Raw genomic sequence first — 17,446 nt, forward strand, 5'->3', positions numbered from 1 at the left:
CTCCAGATCTGGGCAGCAGCTCAAGCGCCATCTAGTGGAGTGTGAAGGAGAACGCGTTCACTTATCTCAAATCTAAGCGTTTTAAGAAGCTTTTTCGAAAGTAAATGATGATCAATTTGACTCCGAAAATCTTTAAAGAAATCCCCAACTGTAGTTACTGCAGTGAGATTTATGAGGGAAATTAAAGGATAAATGTTAACCCTCAAATTTTAGTCTCTTTTCATTGGCACTCTGGGACAGGTAGTCATACCATCACACAAACAACACACACACACACACACACACACACACACACACACACACACACACACACACACACACACACACACACACACACACACACACACCCAAGAGTAATTTAGAGTATTCAATCAACCTAACAGTCAAGGTTTGGACTGTGGGGAAAAGCTAGAGTATCCATCACTCTTCACCTTTCTGATGATTAAGATCCAATGTTGTGTGAGCCCGTCCCAAATCAGTCCCTTTAAACAAAGGGACTGATTTGGGACAAAACGTTGACAAAACGTTTTGTCAACGTTTTGTCAACGTTGGAAGGGACAGAGGATGTTCACACCTCATTGCTACTACTTCCGTAGGCTTCTATCAGAGTCATTTCAGTTCCTTTTGAATATTTCAGGAGACTTCAAAGTCTCCTGAAATAGACTTCAAGTCTGAAATATTAATAGATTAATAGATTACTATTAATCTATTAATATAGATTAATAGTTTTACTGAAGGGATCCTAGAAGGTCTTCCAGTGTTTTAGAGCAAGTAAACACACACTTTAACAATAGCATCGGTCTTTAGAAGTAAACCACGAAGCATTGATGACAAGTTACAAGACTCTGCTATCACTGGGGAAGGGCTTGAATCTCAAACTGGGTCTTCCTGCAGAGATTGCAAGTTCTCCCTGATCATGGGTTCTCATCAGAACATCGTAACCAAACAGCAGTATTGCCCAGAACATCCTGACGATCTGAACCTGTCGTACTGACCTTGCAAGCACTTGTAGAATAATCAGGACCTGTAAGCCCAATTTGGAGATTTATCTAGGCAGGGAAAGACCTAGAGAAAAACTGAGAGAGGGTTTCAACTTTAATTATCAAGCATACTTTCATTAAGCAAAGGGAGGGTTTTGAGTTGGGTGGTTTGGAGCACCAATCACTCTACACTAAGATGAAACGCCAAACTGAAGCTGAACATGGTTAGTCATCAAAGGTACAACCTGTGGTCCAATCCAACAGATTAGCTACTGTGGCTCAAATTCTTAAGCCTTTATTTTTGGTTCTGATAGAATACAGAATACACAGGGCATCAGTGTGTAGCCACAAAACAGTCAAGGAATTTATTCGGACCCCTTTCCACTAACAATGGGCATGTGAACATTTGACCTGGACCTTTGAGAATTGGAAGTAGCTGGACCAATTTTATACGAGTCATGTTTTCTTACCTCACATGGATGGCCAAGTGTGTATGTGCGTGTGTGTGTCACTACCTGTAAAAGGCATGGTCCCCACAATGAACTATGGGAACAAAGTAAGCTGGCAGAGGTGGTGTGATGGTTTGACAAACATTTGGTCTCATCATCCATGTGGAGTTTACTGACATGTCACCTAATTAAACTTTGTTGAGGACCATGTAGAGAGTATAACAAAATGGCTGTGGCCTTCTTAATCAGGTAAACGAACACTGCTTCGATGCAGAAATGGGACTGAAGCATTGATTTGGTCTACAAATCGATGCTCAGAACTCAGTTTCAGCCAGTGTCTATGCCACTGGATGGGCAAGAATCTCCTATACATGGAAGCCTCAGCTCACGTGTTTGGTGCCAGATCCCATCCCAAACATTTACACAACGGATTCAAGAAAAATAATAATTAAAAGAATTAGGCAGATGGCATTATGCTTTGTTTTCTCATATATGTCCCAACGTAATAAAAAAATAAAAGCTACTTTTTTTTAGTGTAAACCCATCACCCTAAAGTGTGGTGGATAAATACTGACATGCAACATACCTGAGTCCCAGATATATTGATATAGTGCCAGAGTTAAACAGCCTGTAAAGAACATTTGTCTAATTAGATTTAATTGTTCACACTTAAAAAATATTAAGCAATGCAATAAATGAAATTCTGTTTTCAAATTCTTTATTATGCAAAACAAGAGTACATTTTCACAATATCTTCTATTTAATGGCAACCATCTAGAATCTAATAGAGAAATCCAACTGAAAGCATAGAGGACAGTGTGTAATATACCATTTAAAAACATCTATCAGTTCAGTTTCAGTGATCCCTGCTGCCCTACAAAAAAAAAAAAGAAATTCACAAAGAGGAAAAATCTGAAGGAAGAGAAAACCACAACAGAGTTGTCAAAGCTTTTCACACTGGAGACCTTCCTTCAGACATACTGAAACATTTGACACATTAAAAATCACAATCCCTTAATATACAGTTTGTCACCTGTTTGTACATGCTGTATAACCCTGTATTAACCCTGTATTTAAGCTCCACTTAAATACAGGGTTAACTCTAGAAAAATAGAAAAACAAGACAGGATAGGAACACAAAGAGTGAAAGAACAAGATGCTGCTTTATCTCCCCATTTAACCCAATGATTCAATTATGATTCCAGTATGTGTAAAATAGAGATGTTACTGACTACAGTTACAGTTCCCTTACTAGTTTCCTTTTTCAATCTTAATCTGTGGCTATAACATCAGGTACATGATGCTGATTATCCTTTATTCACATGATGTCCTTGGAGTGTTTCTAAAAGTGACCCCATTACAATGGGACCATTATGAAGGTAATGGTTTAGGTGCTATGTTGCAGAGTAAGAAGCCAGATTGGATTGCACAGAGCTCTAATGGGTTGTTTTAAAATGATGAACATGAGGGAAAACAGTGAGGTAGTAGGTCATACTCATGGGTTCGCGTATTTGTTCATAAACATAAAGTACAGTCAGAGTGATTCCACCTGGAACCAGAAGCGGCAGAGAAAAAACCTGGGGCTGGTTTCTACAACGCAGTGCTGGTGGATCTGAACGCTCCTCAGTTTGAGAGCTAATACTGTGGCGGCGGGGCAGTGTTTGGAGATGCACAATGTCAATATATTCCACTTTTTAAGCTTTAACGTGTTAACAGTAAAAGCTTTGGGATGTTTGAAAGGCTCAGTTTAGTCAAAAGCTGTAAACAGAGGAGACAGGAAATGTTCCTAACAACACAACAAAAACCATATGCCCATAACAATCTGGCTATCATGTAACTGTTATACATGTGACGTTTCACAGTAATGGGCTATGTGGGCTCCCTAAAGCAGCTGGTGATCTAAACATTGTACCATGTCAGTAATGTGTAACCAGTTACTCCCTTTGTATTTCAGAGCTGAAGGATGAAGTGTAGGAGAAAGGCACATCCTCCGTCTTCTAGTGGAGGACTGAAAATCATCATTTAGGAGTGCTTTACTGCAACAAATTAAAGCAGCATGTTAGTATTGTACAGATAACTCCAAAACCTTCCTCTAAGTCTACAACCCTATAGTGGAAAGTACACACATACAGGAGGAATCTACATTTTACATGGAAGCACATAGTGTTCATAACCTAATCTAAAATAATCCAAATAATTACATGCTCAATACCTTTGTTGGATACTACTGCATTTGAATCCTAAGAAGATGTCGCCTACCCTGAACAGCAAAGTTTAAAGAGCTATGTTAATTCTTTTCCAGACCACACTGTAAGGAAAAAAAGGTAATCCTTTTTATAGTTTAAGTACCACTTAAAAATAAGTCATTAAGTTTTCTTGTGGAGATGCACAGATCAGGGTTTTAGTAGCTGATATTCATGTCAGGTAATTTTATCATTTTGGTTGACTAAGCAGGTTCATTGGTAGGTACAGTAACTTTTATATATAATACTTATATATAAAAGTTAATCTCCCTAAACTTAAGCATCTCTTCATCTGTTTATCTTATAAGTGCACCAAAGAAAACAGTTTTTTTCTTAAACACCAATGAAACCAGAGTTCTTGGCTGAGGTATTTGATGAAAAGGAGAATGAAATCAGATTTTCCAGTATCTGACCTGCCACTGATCACTGGTTGGAGAAGGTTAGAAAAAATTTGTCAATTTTTATCTCTTGCAAAAGGATTAGTGCATCGCCATTTACTAGTTATAATACTTGCATGCTACTTAAAATTTTAAAAACAAACTGTTACCTCAGAGGCAGGGGTACCGTCATCTTCTGGAGCTGGGATGATTCTACCGGTCATAGGACCAACTCCTAAGACCTTTGGTCTTTTCTCTTCTTTGGGTGTTCCTTCCAGGACAACAACAATGTATTCTTTGCTAGAATCTACTAGTACTGGAGTATCCTGCATGACTGGAGCAAACTCTGTGGATGCAGGGGCCTCGACAACTGCCACAACCTCAGTGGGTACTGGAGCCTCCTCGACAACCGGTGCAACCTCTGCTTGTGTCGAAGTCTCCTCAACAACTTGCACAACCTCTACTAGTACAGGGCCGTCATTGACAACTGGTGCAGCTTCTATGGCTATAGGGGCCTCCTCGACAACTGGCTCAACCTCTGCTGGTATCAAAGTCTTCTCCACAACGGCTGTAATCTCTATGGGGGCAGGGGCCTCCTCGACAACTGGTGCAACTTCTACGGGTACAAGAGTATCCTCAACAATTGCAGTAACCTCTGCTGGTGTTGAAGGTTCTTCAACAACAGGCGCAACCTCTACGAGTGCAGGAGCCTCATCGACAACTGGTGCAGCTTCTATGGCTATAGGGGCCTCCTCGACAACTGGCTCAACCTCTGCTGGTATCAAAGTCTTCTCCACAACGGCTGTAATCTCTATGGGGGCAGGGGCCTCCTCGACAACTGGTGCAACTTCTACGGGTACAAGAGTATCCTCAACAATTGCAGTAACCTCTGCTGGTGTTGAAGGTTCTTCAACAACAGGCGCAACCTCTACGAGTGCAGGAGCCTCATCGACAACTGGTGCAGCTTCTATGGCTACAGGGGCCTCCTCGACAACTGGCTCAACCTCTGCTGGTATCAAAGTCTTCTCCACAACTGCTGCAACCTCAATGGTTGTAGGGGCTTCTACGGCAACTGCTGAAACCTCTATGGATACAGAGACATCCTCAACAACTGGTGCAACTTCTGCAGAGGCTGCGGAGTCTTCCATTGACACTACCTCTACTGGTGTAGGAGACTTCATGGCTGGTGCTACTTCTACAGTTCCAGAAACTTTTCCATCTTCCTCTGGTCTAACAGTCTCCTCACTAATTGCTACAGCCTTGACTGAAGTATCTCCATCTGATGTCGAGACCTCTGTAATAGTAGGGGTCACTTTTTCAACAGGTGTTTCTACTTCTGGTGGTAGAAGTTCTTGATCATTGGATGCCAAGTCATCCTTTCCTTCGGCTTTCTTCAGTATCTCTAATGAAGAGGCAGCTGCTAGTGGCACTGCAACACAAAAGCCAACCATCTAAACATCACAACTACTCAAGTTGTATTTTCTCCACAATTAGCACACAAGTTGAGGTGATGATGCAGTTTACAGATCATCTGCTAAAGTCTTCCAATGACTCATAATTATGAAGTGGATAACACATACATGGAGTTTTAGTGTTAACTGTGAAAAGGGGGATTCGTTTAGCAAAAATTAGATATGGGTTCAATTAAATGGGTTCAGGTTCAAAGACAAACATTATGCAATGTATGCAAACATTTGGTCTCAAGTGTAAATACTGGACAGTGCCATCATAAATGTAGATTAGAAACATGGACAAATCAAAGACGGCAGTAAATATTTTAGTTTAACAAAAAGCTTTATTGTAGGACCTCGTGAAATATCTGTTCACAGTGCTCATTGTTCAGTTATAAGCAAAATAAAAATATGATCACATATGATTTGAATTGGTTTGTAAACTATTAAAATGAATGATTCACAGTATTTCTGACGCTAACATTTCTCTAGACAATCTGACATGACAGTTATTACAGAGTTGGAACATAGCTTTGCATTAAGACACACACACGTGTATCACAGTAGGAGATAAACATACATACATGTACTCTGTGTGATACTTAGAATAGCAGGGCAACATTACAGATGCTTAAAGCAAAGAAAAACAGAGTTTGGTCAAATCAGAAAATAGCATCCAAGGTTTTAGAACAAAATGGTACCATTAATATTACAGCGTCTAACTCTGGCTTAACATTTTGTTGTTGGTTTATACTGTTTGAACTTTTGGCTCATATACCTGATGAGGGTTAACGTGAATGAATAAGGTTTATACTTGTTGAGTGATCACATTTATTTCACCCATAACTGCAAATGAGCATTGCTTGAGAGCTCATAGCCACATGGGGAAGTGCAGATATACTTCAGTTAGTAGTTTCTGACAAGGCCAAGGCCTTGCAAGGCCAGGTAAGAACCTGAACAAAAATCAGACACACAACTATCTACATGACACACCCCACGGATTTCAAGTTACTTTCAGCAGCCTCTGCCCGTTCAAACCCGCTCCAATAAATAAAAAGCAAATATATACTTTCAGGACAACAAGAGAAAATGTGCAGTAAGAGGTGAGGCCAGACACTTGGGGTAAAGCAGCTAGCCTTTAGAGGTTCTACAGACTGGGACAGGTCTTATTGCTCCCTGTGATGTTAGACGACTACTGATGTCAAAGAGGTCTTTGCAGTAATCCAGAAATAATCAGGTGTGTGTGGTGGTGTGTATGTCTCCTTGCAGTTAATGTGTGCAGCATCAGGTTTCCTCAGATTAAGAGCTCGTACCATCGCTTTGCGTCTCCTCTGCGCCGAAAGCAGCAGGTTCGGCCACAGCCTGGGCAGCCTCTTCCACTGCCTCAGCCACTTTGGCTACTTCCTCTGCAGCTGCCTCCACTTCCTGTCCCACCTGGGCGACTGCCTCGGCAGCCTCTGAAACCGCCTCGGTGGCTTCTGCGACCACCTCAGCTGCTTCCTCCACTATGGTTTCTGCCTCATCAGCAGCAGTAGCAGCAGCTTCCTCTTCCCCAGCGCCAGCCTCTCCGTCTGCATCGCAAAGAAATACACACACCGGCTTAGTAGAATAACTCTCCTAATGTTACACACACAAAGAATCCTTCAGATTAATGAATCAGATCAGAATATATAGGATTGGATCTGAATCTTACTGTAAGGCTGAAGTGATTGCTTTGTATCAATTTGGACCAAACTGAATTTGCTGTTGATCATTCTGGTTTCAGTCTAAGAAATGTATTATATCTGGGTCTTTAGATCCCTGAATGTTACTGCTTAATGTATGTAATGAATAACTGTCAAGAACATTACACATTATGATTTTGCTCTTTGTAGAACAACATAATTAGGCATTGTGCATTTCATCAACTGCCTTGTTGCTCAAAGTTTTTTTTACTACAATGTGCCTGTATCGTTTGATTTCAGATTCAAACTCTTAAAGTTGGGGGCAGGAAGGCAACTCGTGAAAAATGACTTGTCATTGTTCAGGTATATTTATAGTTTATATTTCAGTCCAGATTTTTAATAGCGCCCTCTAGAGTCAGTGTTGTCCATGCCTAATACAGATCTCGATACTAAATGGATTATACACATTAACATTGGTGTATTATCACTGATTAATGATGATTCACTTCATGCCAGAAGTCATGAAATCTTGTTGCCAGCATGTTTTCTACTTGATCTTGGTGTTTAACAGCCTGTAGAGGTGACACAACCACGGTTTCAATCTACACTTAAGTTAATAAAAAATAAAGCCTTTTCTGCAATAAACAAAAACAACTGATGAAGGTTGAAAATATCTTTCACCCATGTTTGACTGTCCAACCAAATTACTAGCAACCAAAATATGCTTAGTTTTTATTAATGTATCCCAACACATCCTTCATTCTAATTTGCCCACATTGTCAGTATTAAGCCATTTTTCTTTAACACATTCTTAAAATTTACACAGATCAGCCATTATGATTTCTGACAACTGAAGCACAAAAAAAAAAATCATTGCAATGAGACCCGTAAGTTTATGGTATTTATAATGAAACAAGCAAATCTTTGATATGACTGTGCAGGACATTAGTCCTTAAGATTTACTGTCCTGCAGGTTATAGATGGAACCCTGCTCCAACACACATGAATCAAATGACTGAATTTCCTCTTCAGTATGCCATCAACTTCGGCAAAAGCCTGGTAAAGAGCCATTAATTTGATTCAGGTGTGTTGGAGCAGGGATGCATCCCAATCTTGCAGGGCAGCAAATCCTGAGGTCAAGGGATTGAGACCCCTGGTGTGGGAAGTAGGAACAAGTTGAAGAACCTCAGCAACTTTCACCAGGTCCAAAACATGAGTAGGCAGACTCTTCACATCTGTGAACAACTAAATGTTGTTGAAGTTACAGAAACTAGTGAACTGGCAACAAAATTGTGAACAATCAAGGTTCACTGATAGGTGTAGGGAGGCTACACTGGGCTGTACTGGTTGTGCTCCTAAATGATCCCACAGCAGACCTTCAATGATCTAAAGCAGGGGTGGGCAACTCCAGGCCTCGAGGGCCGGTCTCCTGCAACTTTTAGATGCGTCTCCATTTCAACACACCCGAGTCAAATATTTGAGGTCATTAGCAGGACTCTGAAGAACTTGACTGCACTTAAGAGGTGATTCAGCTGTTGGATTCAAGTGTGTTGGTCCAGGGAGACATCTAAGAGTTGTAGGACACCAGCCCTCAAGGACCAGGATTGCCCACCCCTGATCTAAAGAGTCCTTGCCTCTGCAGCTCTGGCTTGTTGTGGAAAAGGGGAAGGGTTTCACAGGGTGGAAACCTTGACTCCATAAGGGTGTCTAAAGGGTAAAACAGAGTTTGATGGATCTACAAGGTTCAGAACATCATGACAACCTGCCTAGTGGTCTGTTGGTCACCACTTTTGCAACCTAATTAGTCCAGACATGTTGAGGCATTCGCTCCCCTTCTGTAACTTCTGGCACCATTATAGCCACTTCTCCACTGGATTGACTTTATCCAGCTCTGCCCCAATCTGTCCCAGTCAGATTCACCTCTATCACGAGATCCTGTGTGACTCTTCCCCCATTTTTCATATAGTCCAAGCCGCTCAAATCCAAGTATTACAAACAAGCAATTTGACAGCATTCCCTGACTGGTCCATGATGTACAACATCTCAATCAAACAACACTGAAGCTCCGCAGTGGAGTGGGAGACATGCAGACTGATGCCAGAGAGCAGATCAGTATGGAGAAGCACAATTATGAGTTTAATTTCGAGTGGTGCAGGAGCACTTATAGCGCAAACCACATTGTGGAAGAGTCGACCACAGTATACTCGTCCACATTGACGCCCACAATAGTAGGGAACAGACCATAGTGAAGGCGCTTCAAACGGTAGAACCAAACCAGACATTAACCAAATAGAGCGAGACTTGACAATAGAAAAACTAATTTTGTAAGGCTACTTTAGATCCGGCAAGTTGCAAGATGAGGCCTTCATAGTTTGGACTTGTTTATCCAGGGTTTTTCAACTGGATTAGGACCCGTCAGCATATAGAGGGCAAGTCAACACTTTAAACTTGTTCAGAACCATCTCTGCTTTGCAATAGGATACATTACTCTGATGACATAGGTCTGCTCCTATGATCCAGTCACCAGTTCACCAATATGTCTTCCTTGGCTGACTACTGACCACTGAGTACTGGGAACACAGGAGTCCAACACTTCAGCTTTGAGGGCAATCCCACCCACTAACAGGTGCCATAATGAAGAGATCGGTGTAAATGTTACAAAGTCGTAGGGATTACCTTCCCCTGCTCTTGAAATATTATTTATTGATGACATTTAAAAACCTGCCTCATCTCCAAAAATTTACAAGTAGATAAAGACATGCACAGAACAAACTGCATGCAAAATTAAAAGACAGGAAGGAGGACGACACAGGCAGAGGGAGGGGAGAGGTAAAGAAGGAGGAGCAGGCAGGGAGTGGGGTTAAGTGCAGGGTAGAAAGGGTCAAGTGGAAAGTTGGTTCTTACCATCAAATTAACAAGTTAGTGTTATCTGGAACTGTGAAAGCACATCTGACAGTGAAACATACAGACACTGAGACAGGCCAGGTAGGTTGTGCATCTTTAATCTGTAACTGAGGAATCTTTCCATTGCTTCACATTAAATCACAAAGTACACAAAACAGCAGGCTTACTCCTTCAGTGGGGACAGTGTGAGAACAGCTGTGAGTCTGTTGACAAAGGAAAGGCTTGAACATTTCAGTCTGTTGACTCATTGTTCTATGTAGTAATTTTAATAGAAGTCATAAATGAAACAGGCAGAGCTCTGGGGAACAGGAACACTGAACCCTACAGAAGTGTGTGCAAAGTGTGTTTGTCTGAATGGACTTCAACAGCATTTGGTACAACAATGGTCTAGAGTCCCACAACCACAGAGGTTAACAATAGCACAGTCCAGAAAAATCTCTCAAAGTCTCTCAGTCAGATCCATCAGAGACTGTCTCGAAGTTCTCTATGGGAGAGGAAAGGAGGAGGAGGAGTAGAAGGAGGAAGAGGAGAAGGGTTTTCACATCCAGTTCTAGGACGAATATCCAAGCGGCCACAGAGGACCTAAGTTTTAAGCATTATGCTGAAAGAGTAGAGACACAAAATGTTAGAGTTTGGAGGAGGAAATTCTGGTTTTTAAAGAGCTACATTTACACATCATCTCAGTCCAAGTTCAACCACTCTAGCTGTGGGAATGCAGGTGGAACATGAACAAGGCCTGCTAGCATTATGTCACACAGGGAGGTGAGAACCTGGCAGTCTTACATAGAGAAAACAGAGGGAAGTGGGTGGAACGAAGGGGAGGAGTGTATTAGTGCATCACTAAAGCTTGGATTAAGACCGTTTGTTAGAAGGATGGCTTTTGGTTTAGTTTGTGAGGAACATACATTGACATCATGCTAGCCCCTGGTTTCTGTACAATCAGGTTCCTTTTCTGTTTTCTACACTCATCGAAACAAAAGTAACCTTTTTGGCATAGAGATTTGGTTTATCACTAAACACAAAGTCATAATAAAAAACTTGTGTACAGCCTCTAAATTCTAAGAATTTTCAAATCGGAACAAAACATTTTTGTTTCTTCATTCAAAAAAAAGAAAAGAAAGAAAAAGAAACGTTGCTCCAGGTTGACCCTATCAACTCAGTAGTTAATCATGATGATCCTGATCACTTCAGCTCCTGAGGCTGAAGTGCTTCACCGTTCCTCTCAAATGTATATTCACAACTGATACAGTAGTAACAGGTTTAAAAGTGTGTATCCAGCATAGAAATATCATCCCAGTCTGACCTCAGAGTAGGCTAAACCTTTGTATCTGTAATACCATCCGTCTTCAGGTAACAAAAAAGCAGGTCTCTACTGTTGAGGCCTCAACAGTTGAGGCTCATCCAGATCATTTTATTACCATCAGAACCATCGTTGCTCTCACTGAGACAGAGAGCAGACATGCTGGGAGAGCAGCTGCAGGCATTTAGGCATCCTGCCTGTTCAAGCAGATATCCCAAGCTCAAAAAACCCAGATTACAGTAAAACTACTAACACATGTTTCCTACTTATTTCATCACTTAGAAATATAACTGTGTTAAAAAGGAGACTCGTGCTCCGTTTTCAGTGTGGACTTCCTCTTCTGTGGAGGAACCAGATGGATAAGCAGGTTTATTTGTGCCGACAGCAGGTTGTTTAAACCAGGTGTTTGGTTAAAGTGTTTGCAGCATGTTTACACCCAAGCTCACGTTTCATTCAAGCCGTGTGAATGAGGCAGGGACACTACTCACCTTCATCTTTGCCTGCAAACAAACAAAACAAACAGGAAGTTAGAGTTTCATATGCAACATTATATGCCAACACATTAACACAACTCAGACCTACTCTATACATCATGGATTTATCTCCTCTCATGCTATAATTCCTGTCCAGTACAACAACTGATGCCATCAGCCAGAATTTCCACTTGGATCAAACAGCCTAATCTGGTCCATCTACAGCAACAGACATGGGCTGCTGAGAGTCAGTCAGCTGAATAAGTAAACATCCAACCAGGGCTGCTGTAGGCTGTGAAGGAGGTTTGTCATGGTACAAGATGAACTAAATGAAGCACATGGTAAAAAGCAGAAATACATTCATACATAATGCTGCAGTCTGGATTCCCTAACAAATACCTTTCACAATATCTGCATGTGGATCAGTGGTAAGGACAGTGGATGGGAGCGTTCACTACATCAGAACCTATTCAGCAAATGTGTTTCCATCTTCCATTTACCACATTAACTCTTTTTCAAGAAAGACAAAAACCACCTCAAACAAGGGTTAAAACTTTTTTGCAAAACTGAGGAAGTTATTTCAAAATTTGCCATTTCCATCAACCTCTTTTAATGTAATGCATCAAAATCCCCACAAAAACCACTGAAGGAAACATGACTAGTAAGGTAACTCTGTGTGGAACACATGGTGGTCGTTCCAAGTCAGCTGCGTCTAGAAGTTGCTTTGATGTTGACACTCCTGCTCTGAAATTCAACATGGCTCCTCTATTAACCCTTTAACGTTTTTACCAGCGTTGCACTGAGAATTTGCTTGTATAATAAACTCAGGTCTTCCTGAGTTTAGAGCTGAATAGGAAAACAGCTGATTCAACTGTTTTCTGGTGGAACTGGCAAACACCAGTTCCACCAGGTGTTTGCTAACTGCTGCTGGCTAGTCTGAAGGAACTGAATGGGGAAGCTGTAGTCTCTGAGACGGAAGCTTGGAGACTGCAGCTTCACACAGGAGCTGAATCTCAAAGGTAGTTTTGCACAGTTAATGGTTGCCATGGAAAATAATGGATTTCTCAAACATGCATGGAAGAACCAAATCCACACATCATGTATGTTTTTGATGAGGGAATAACATTATACCATGATGTAAATTTCACAAAAGGTTGATTTTACACGATACTGCCCCTTTAAACATTAAGATCCCAGTTATGCTGCAGCCTTGTCTCCTGGCTGCACGGACTGAGCTCAGTTTCTAAGTGCATATTGCCTGGCCTGATCACACTGATTCTGATTCTTTCACTGAATGAAACACATAACACACATTTCTATACACATTTTAAATTATGTGGTATCAAAGTAATCTGGTTGAAATGTTACTACTACTGTTTTAAGTGGATCCAAAAGCAAGTAAAACTCCTCATAAAAAGCTGAAGATGGGGAGGGGGGGGGGAACTTGCCTTTAGGTGGCCAGGGTTTAGGTGTCCATTCAGTCTTGGGTCTGGCTCTGAGCTCACTGATGCGGTCATTAAACCGATCATGATCTGAGGTCACAGTCTTATATCCCTGTTAGAAGAAAAAAAAACAGAACATCTTACTGTGAGATACAGTTAGAGATCACATCTCTGTTCATGATGTTAACTCAACTGTCTGACAAACCTCTGATGGAAAGTAGATAACTTACATATGACAGAGCGCCGACCAGAGCTCCACCACACAGCACCGTGTACAGGATGTTCTGTCCAGAGCCTCCAGGAACTGACGACATGGGCCGCCGCTCCACACCTGCACACGAAACCATGCACACGTTGGATAAATCACTGAATTTGGTTCTCTTTGAGTCCAAAATGCTGCGTCACCCCTCCTCCACCCATGTTAGGTTCCTGCTGACTGGTCGCTCTGCATAGCTCCTGCAGGGCAGGAATAATGTGTGGTTGAGCGCTAAGTTGCAGCTCTGTTAATGTGAAACGGATTTAAAGGGCTCAACTAACTCTGATACACCAAGAGAAAGGATGATTTCCCACTGTCTTGTGAAGAAATAAGACATGGCTGTTCAGAAGCTTCACCTTAAGTTTAACTCAGCATTTCATTTCCTGATGGAATTACTGAGTCGTCTCAGTTTTCCAAAACTAACCTAGAAATAAGCATTTATTGGCAGAACTCTACCAAAGAGGAGGCAGCTGTGAATGAGGAAATGCTGTACAACCAGTTGAACAATCAGAATATTTATTTATTTTCAAAATAGCCTTTATTTTTATATATCGATATTTTTTATTTGGACTCTTGGATTTGTGTCCTGGAGAGTAAGCAGATATTTACCATCTTTTCTTCTTGAGAGAAAATGAGAGGAACTGTTTTAGTGACTCCTGTGTGTTTTAACATCACATTTATTCTCTTTTTAATTTTCTTTACATTTCCATCCCCAACTGTACCCAGTGGCGCAAAAAGTGGGTATGCAGCGCATGCAACGCATAGGGGCGCAGCACCAGAGAGGGCGTTCATACACTTCAGCATGCCTTACGCGCCTTCACCTCGTGCACATAACAAGGTAAATGTAGCGAGTTTTACCCTTCAAGTATCGTCGCCTTGGTGGGGGGAGCGAGTGTATGTTTTCTACGCTCCTTCACTCTGACATATCTTCCTTCGGGTGGGGATGCCAATTTATGTTTTCGCATCCACCTGAATAATGTGTATTTGCGCCCCTGACTGTACCAACGTTATTCCCAAAGAGAGAAACTGAAAACCTGGCATACAGTACAGCAATGGTTTCCAAACTGTGGGACACGCCCCACAGTTTGGGAACCTCTGCGGTAGAGAAACAGATGACAGTCACAGTTTCACAGTTACATAAAAATAAGTAATACATAATTGTTTTGTCATAATTTATTATTTTTACAACAGTACCATAAAACATCATAATAAACATAATCTAAGTCCATATTGTCCGTAAATAAATATTTACAGCCATATGGTAAATAAATATTACTGGGCTCAATGCTTCCTTCCTCCTTTTTTTCCCGTACTTCATTATACAAAATAAAAACAAACACGTATATAAAGAATTAAATATGAAAAAGATTGGGTAAAAAAATAAAAAATAAGATAAGCATGAAGGAGTTAAGGTTCATGTTAACCTTTTTCACATCACAGTATTTATATGTTGTGCAAAATGTACACAAACAATAAAGACAGAAGATAAAGAGCTCACTCCGCTATCTCCATGTTCTATGGGGCTCACGCTGTCAAATTATTAATCAGCTGCTGCAGTAGAAGCCAAGGTCTGAGGAACCTGGTCCTGTCCAGAGTTAAGGGTATTAACCTGTTCACTTATCCAGACCTAATCCTACATGCTGGCAAATGACCTTCCAAACCTGTTATTTATACTTTCTAATCAGCTCAGGTCTATAAAAGTAGGAGGACATGGGGAGAACATTTCTAAACACTGTAGGGTACGCAGGTCAGAAAGTCATTGGATTTGCCTGTTACACCCTCCTCTGTTTAAGTGAAAGGACATTAGAGAAAGGAGCTGAAGAAATTACAGCCCAGGAGTCACTTTGAGAACTTTACCAGTTAATATTTCCAAAATAAAACTTCTCTAGCTGCCATGTTTTTAAGCGCTGTCATTTTCTGTCGAGTTTCATCTTGTAGTGTTTGGTAAATGACAGATAGTGTGATGCCTTCTCGTCGTTTGATTGGATATATTTAGAAGGACCTGCCACCCTAAATGCGGTTTTGAACCCAGTGAGTGGGTGAGTGAGGGGCTTCTTGAAATACGTCACGTAGACACGCAAACGCTGATGGCGGTATTTTTAGCTGGTTGTAGTAGATCATAATGAAGCATTTAAAGCAGAGCTGATGTCACACGCTGACCTTCCTCTAGCAGCGCGAACTGCACTGCTCCGGCTCGTGCCTCAGTATTCTCTCCCTCTACATTTGTCCACTGTCAAACGCGCGCGCCACGTGACTGACAGCGGCAACCATGTTTCCACGTTTACCCACACATTCATGAAGGTCATTTTTAAGAGACTGCGCACTGAACGCGCAGTCCGTCAGTGACGCTCGGCAGAGGTCACTATGGTTCCCATACAGGCCATGCTAGCTCCTAGTCCGACAAGAACATCTGGTAAAAGGCTGTTATTTTGTGCTGCTCCGTGAAACATGGCCACGCTCTAGCGTTGTAGTATTAATTACAAACAGTGGAAATGACCAGTATTGTCATGTCACATGGGGACACACTTAAATTTTCAGTCAACTTTCCACAACGGAGTCAAATTATTTTAAAAACTAAGGAGCGACAATTAAACTTAAAATTTAAAATTCCATTCTGACAGTCATGCAACATCCTGAGTCATTGCTTTTTACCCAGGTATTGACATTCGCATGAGGACAGCGTGTCCTATCACGTCTGTTACGACAGAGAGTAGACATTACATCACAGACGCACACTGTGGAGAGAAGACGGACATCCAGAGCTACTCTGTAAACTCACCGTCCAGGGGCAGCCTGTAGACCGCTCTCCGAGCCAGAGGCCCACACCTCTGCCAGGCCGCTCTGCAGGAAAACATCGCAGCAGCTTCAGAAAGTGCTGAGTGGAAGAGAAGCACGGCGTGGTGTAGTCTCAGAAATGTGCAGAGAGGCGGAGTCCAGACCTGCCCACTGTGGTGCGCTGTAGAGACAAGTGAATAGAGCACTGGTGAGAAACTGCAGCAGGAATGTATGACGGGCGAGTAATGACAGAGGACAGTGGCGATATATGAGAGGTGCTTCCGAACCTGGAGCGCTGTATTCAATTGGGGGCTCAGAGGAGTGCTTTTAGAAATTATAAAAGGCTAATAAGCAGATAGAGGAATTCCCACTAAGACCATTATGGTTGCCTGGGGTGGTGGTGATCCTTTACAGCGGTCAATGGTGAAGCGTGACCCAGTCCATTACTGGAAAATATAAGCTTTCTCCATTGTCAGGTTGAGACCTGACAATGGAGTGAGCTCCAGCCGGTTAATGTCTGTCTCCATTGATAGTGTGGCCCTCACTGTTATGGACCTGAGTAAGGGCAGGAGAAAAAGAAAAGAAACTGGAAAGAAAGAAGAAATATACACCTGAAAAGGAATTTGACCATCCTTGTATCGTTCATGATCTACAGAAACACGTTCTCTGAATGTTGATGACATCAAATCTCTCCACACCATAATTCTTCAGAACAAGACTGAGTAGATCTTCTACAATCTGCTTTATGGTCTGCCTCCATACTATCTGTTGAATCTGAAACTCTGTTACCTCACACTGGCACTAATCACCCCCTATAAATCATAGAGCCTTAATGCTTCCTCCACACCTGTTTTATGACGCCCAAAAGCAGCATGTGGAGATAATTTGTCAGATTACAGATGCATCTAAGAGTTTAAGTAGCAACAACGGGGTGTCGTTTATCGTCCCAGAATTTAATATTAAAACATTTAAGAGAATTTCTGATGGCATCTCAGTGTTTACAGGGGAGATGATGGGAATCATTTTGGCTTTAGGTTGGATTGAAGAAGTTCGTCCTATGAGAAGTTTAATTTGTTCTGATTCAAGCTCATCGTTATATTCAATTAAAAATAATCAGTCTAATAGTAGACCA

At 41.6% G+C, this 17,446-nt stretch overlaps 1 protein-coding gene across 4 annotated transcripts; it reads right to left on the reverse strand.

The window, feature by feature from the left end:
* Positions 1 to 2,130: 2,130 nt before the first annotated feature.
* mgarpa (mitochondria localized glutamic acid rich protein a) lies at positions 2,131 to 16,537 on the reverse strand. 4 transcript variants are annotated; one of them, XM_081611605.1, is made up of 8 exons: positions 16,319 to 16,537; positions 13,514 to 13,614; positions 13,290 to 13,395; positions 11,857 to 11,868; positions 6,814 to 7,071; positions 4,220 to 5,478; positions 3,642 to 3,689; positions 2,131 to 3,465 (listed from the first exon to the last, which is right to left on the reverse strand). In XM_081611605.1, exons 1-7 carry the CDS (start codon positions 16,392 to 16,394, stop codon positions 3,654 to 3,656), a joined length of 1,848 nt encoding a protein of 615 aa, XP_081467731.1. In that variant the 5' UTR covers positions 16,395 to 16,537; the 3' UTR covers positions 2,131 to 3,465; positions 3,642 to 3,653. The 4 variants fall into 4 exon arrangements, with proteins under 4 accessions (XP_081467731.1, XP_081467730.1, XP_081467732.1 ...); XM_081611604.1 differs by having other exon boundaries at positions 2,131 to 3,689; XM_081611606.1 differs by lacking the exon at positions 3,642 to 3,689 and having other exon boundaries at positions 16,319 to 16,536.
* Positions 16,538 to 17,446: the final 909 nt, after the last annotated feature.

This window comes from Poecilia reticulata, chromosome 10, assembly GCF_904066995.2.
Source record: "Poecilia reticulata chromosome 10, P_reticulata-male-v2, whole genome shotgun sequence".
NCBI lineage: Eukaryota > Metazoa > Chordata > Actinopteri > Cyprinodontiformes > Poeciliidae > Poecilia > Poecilia reticulata.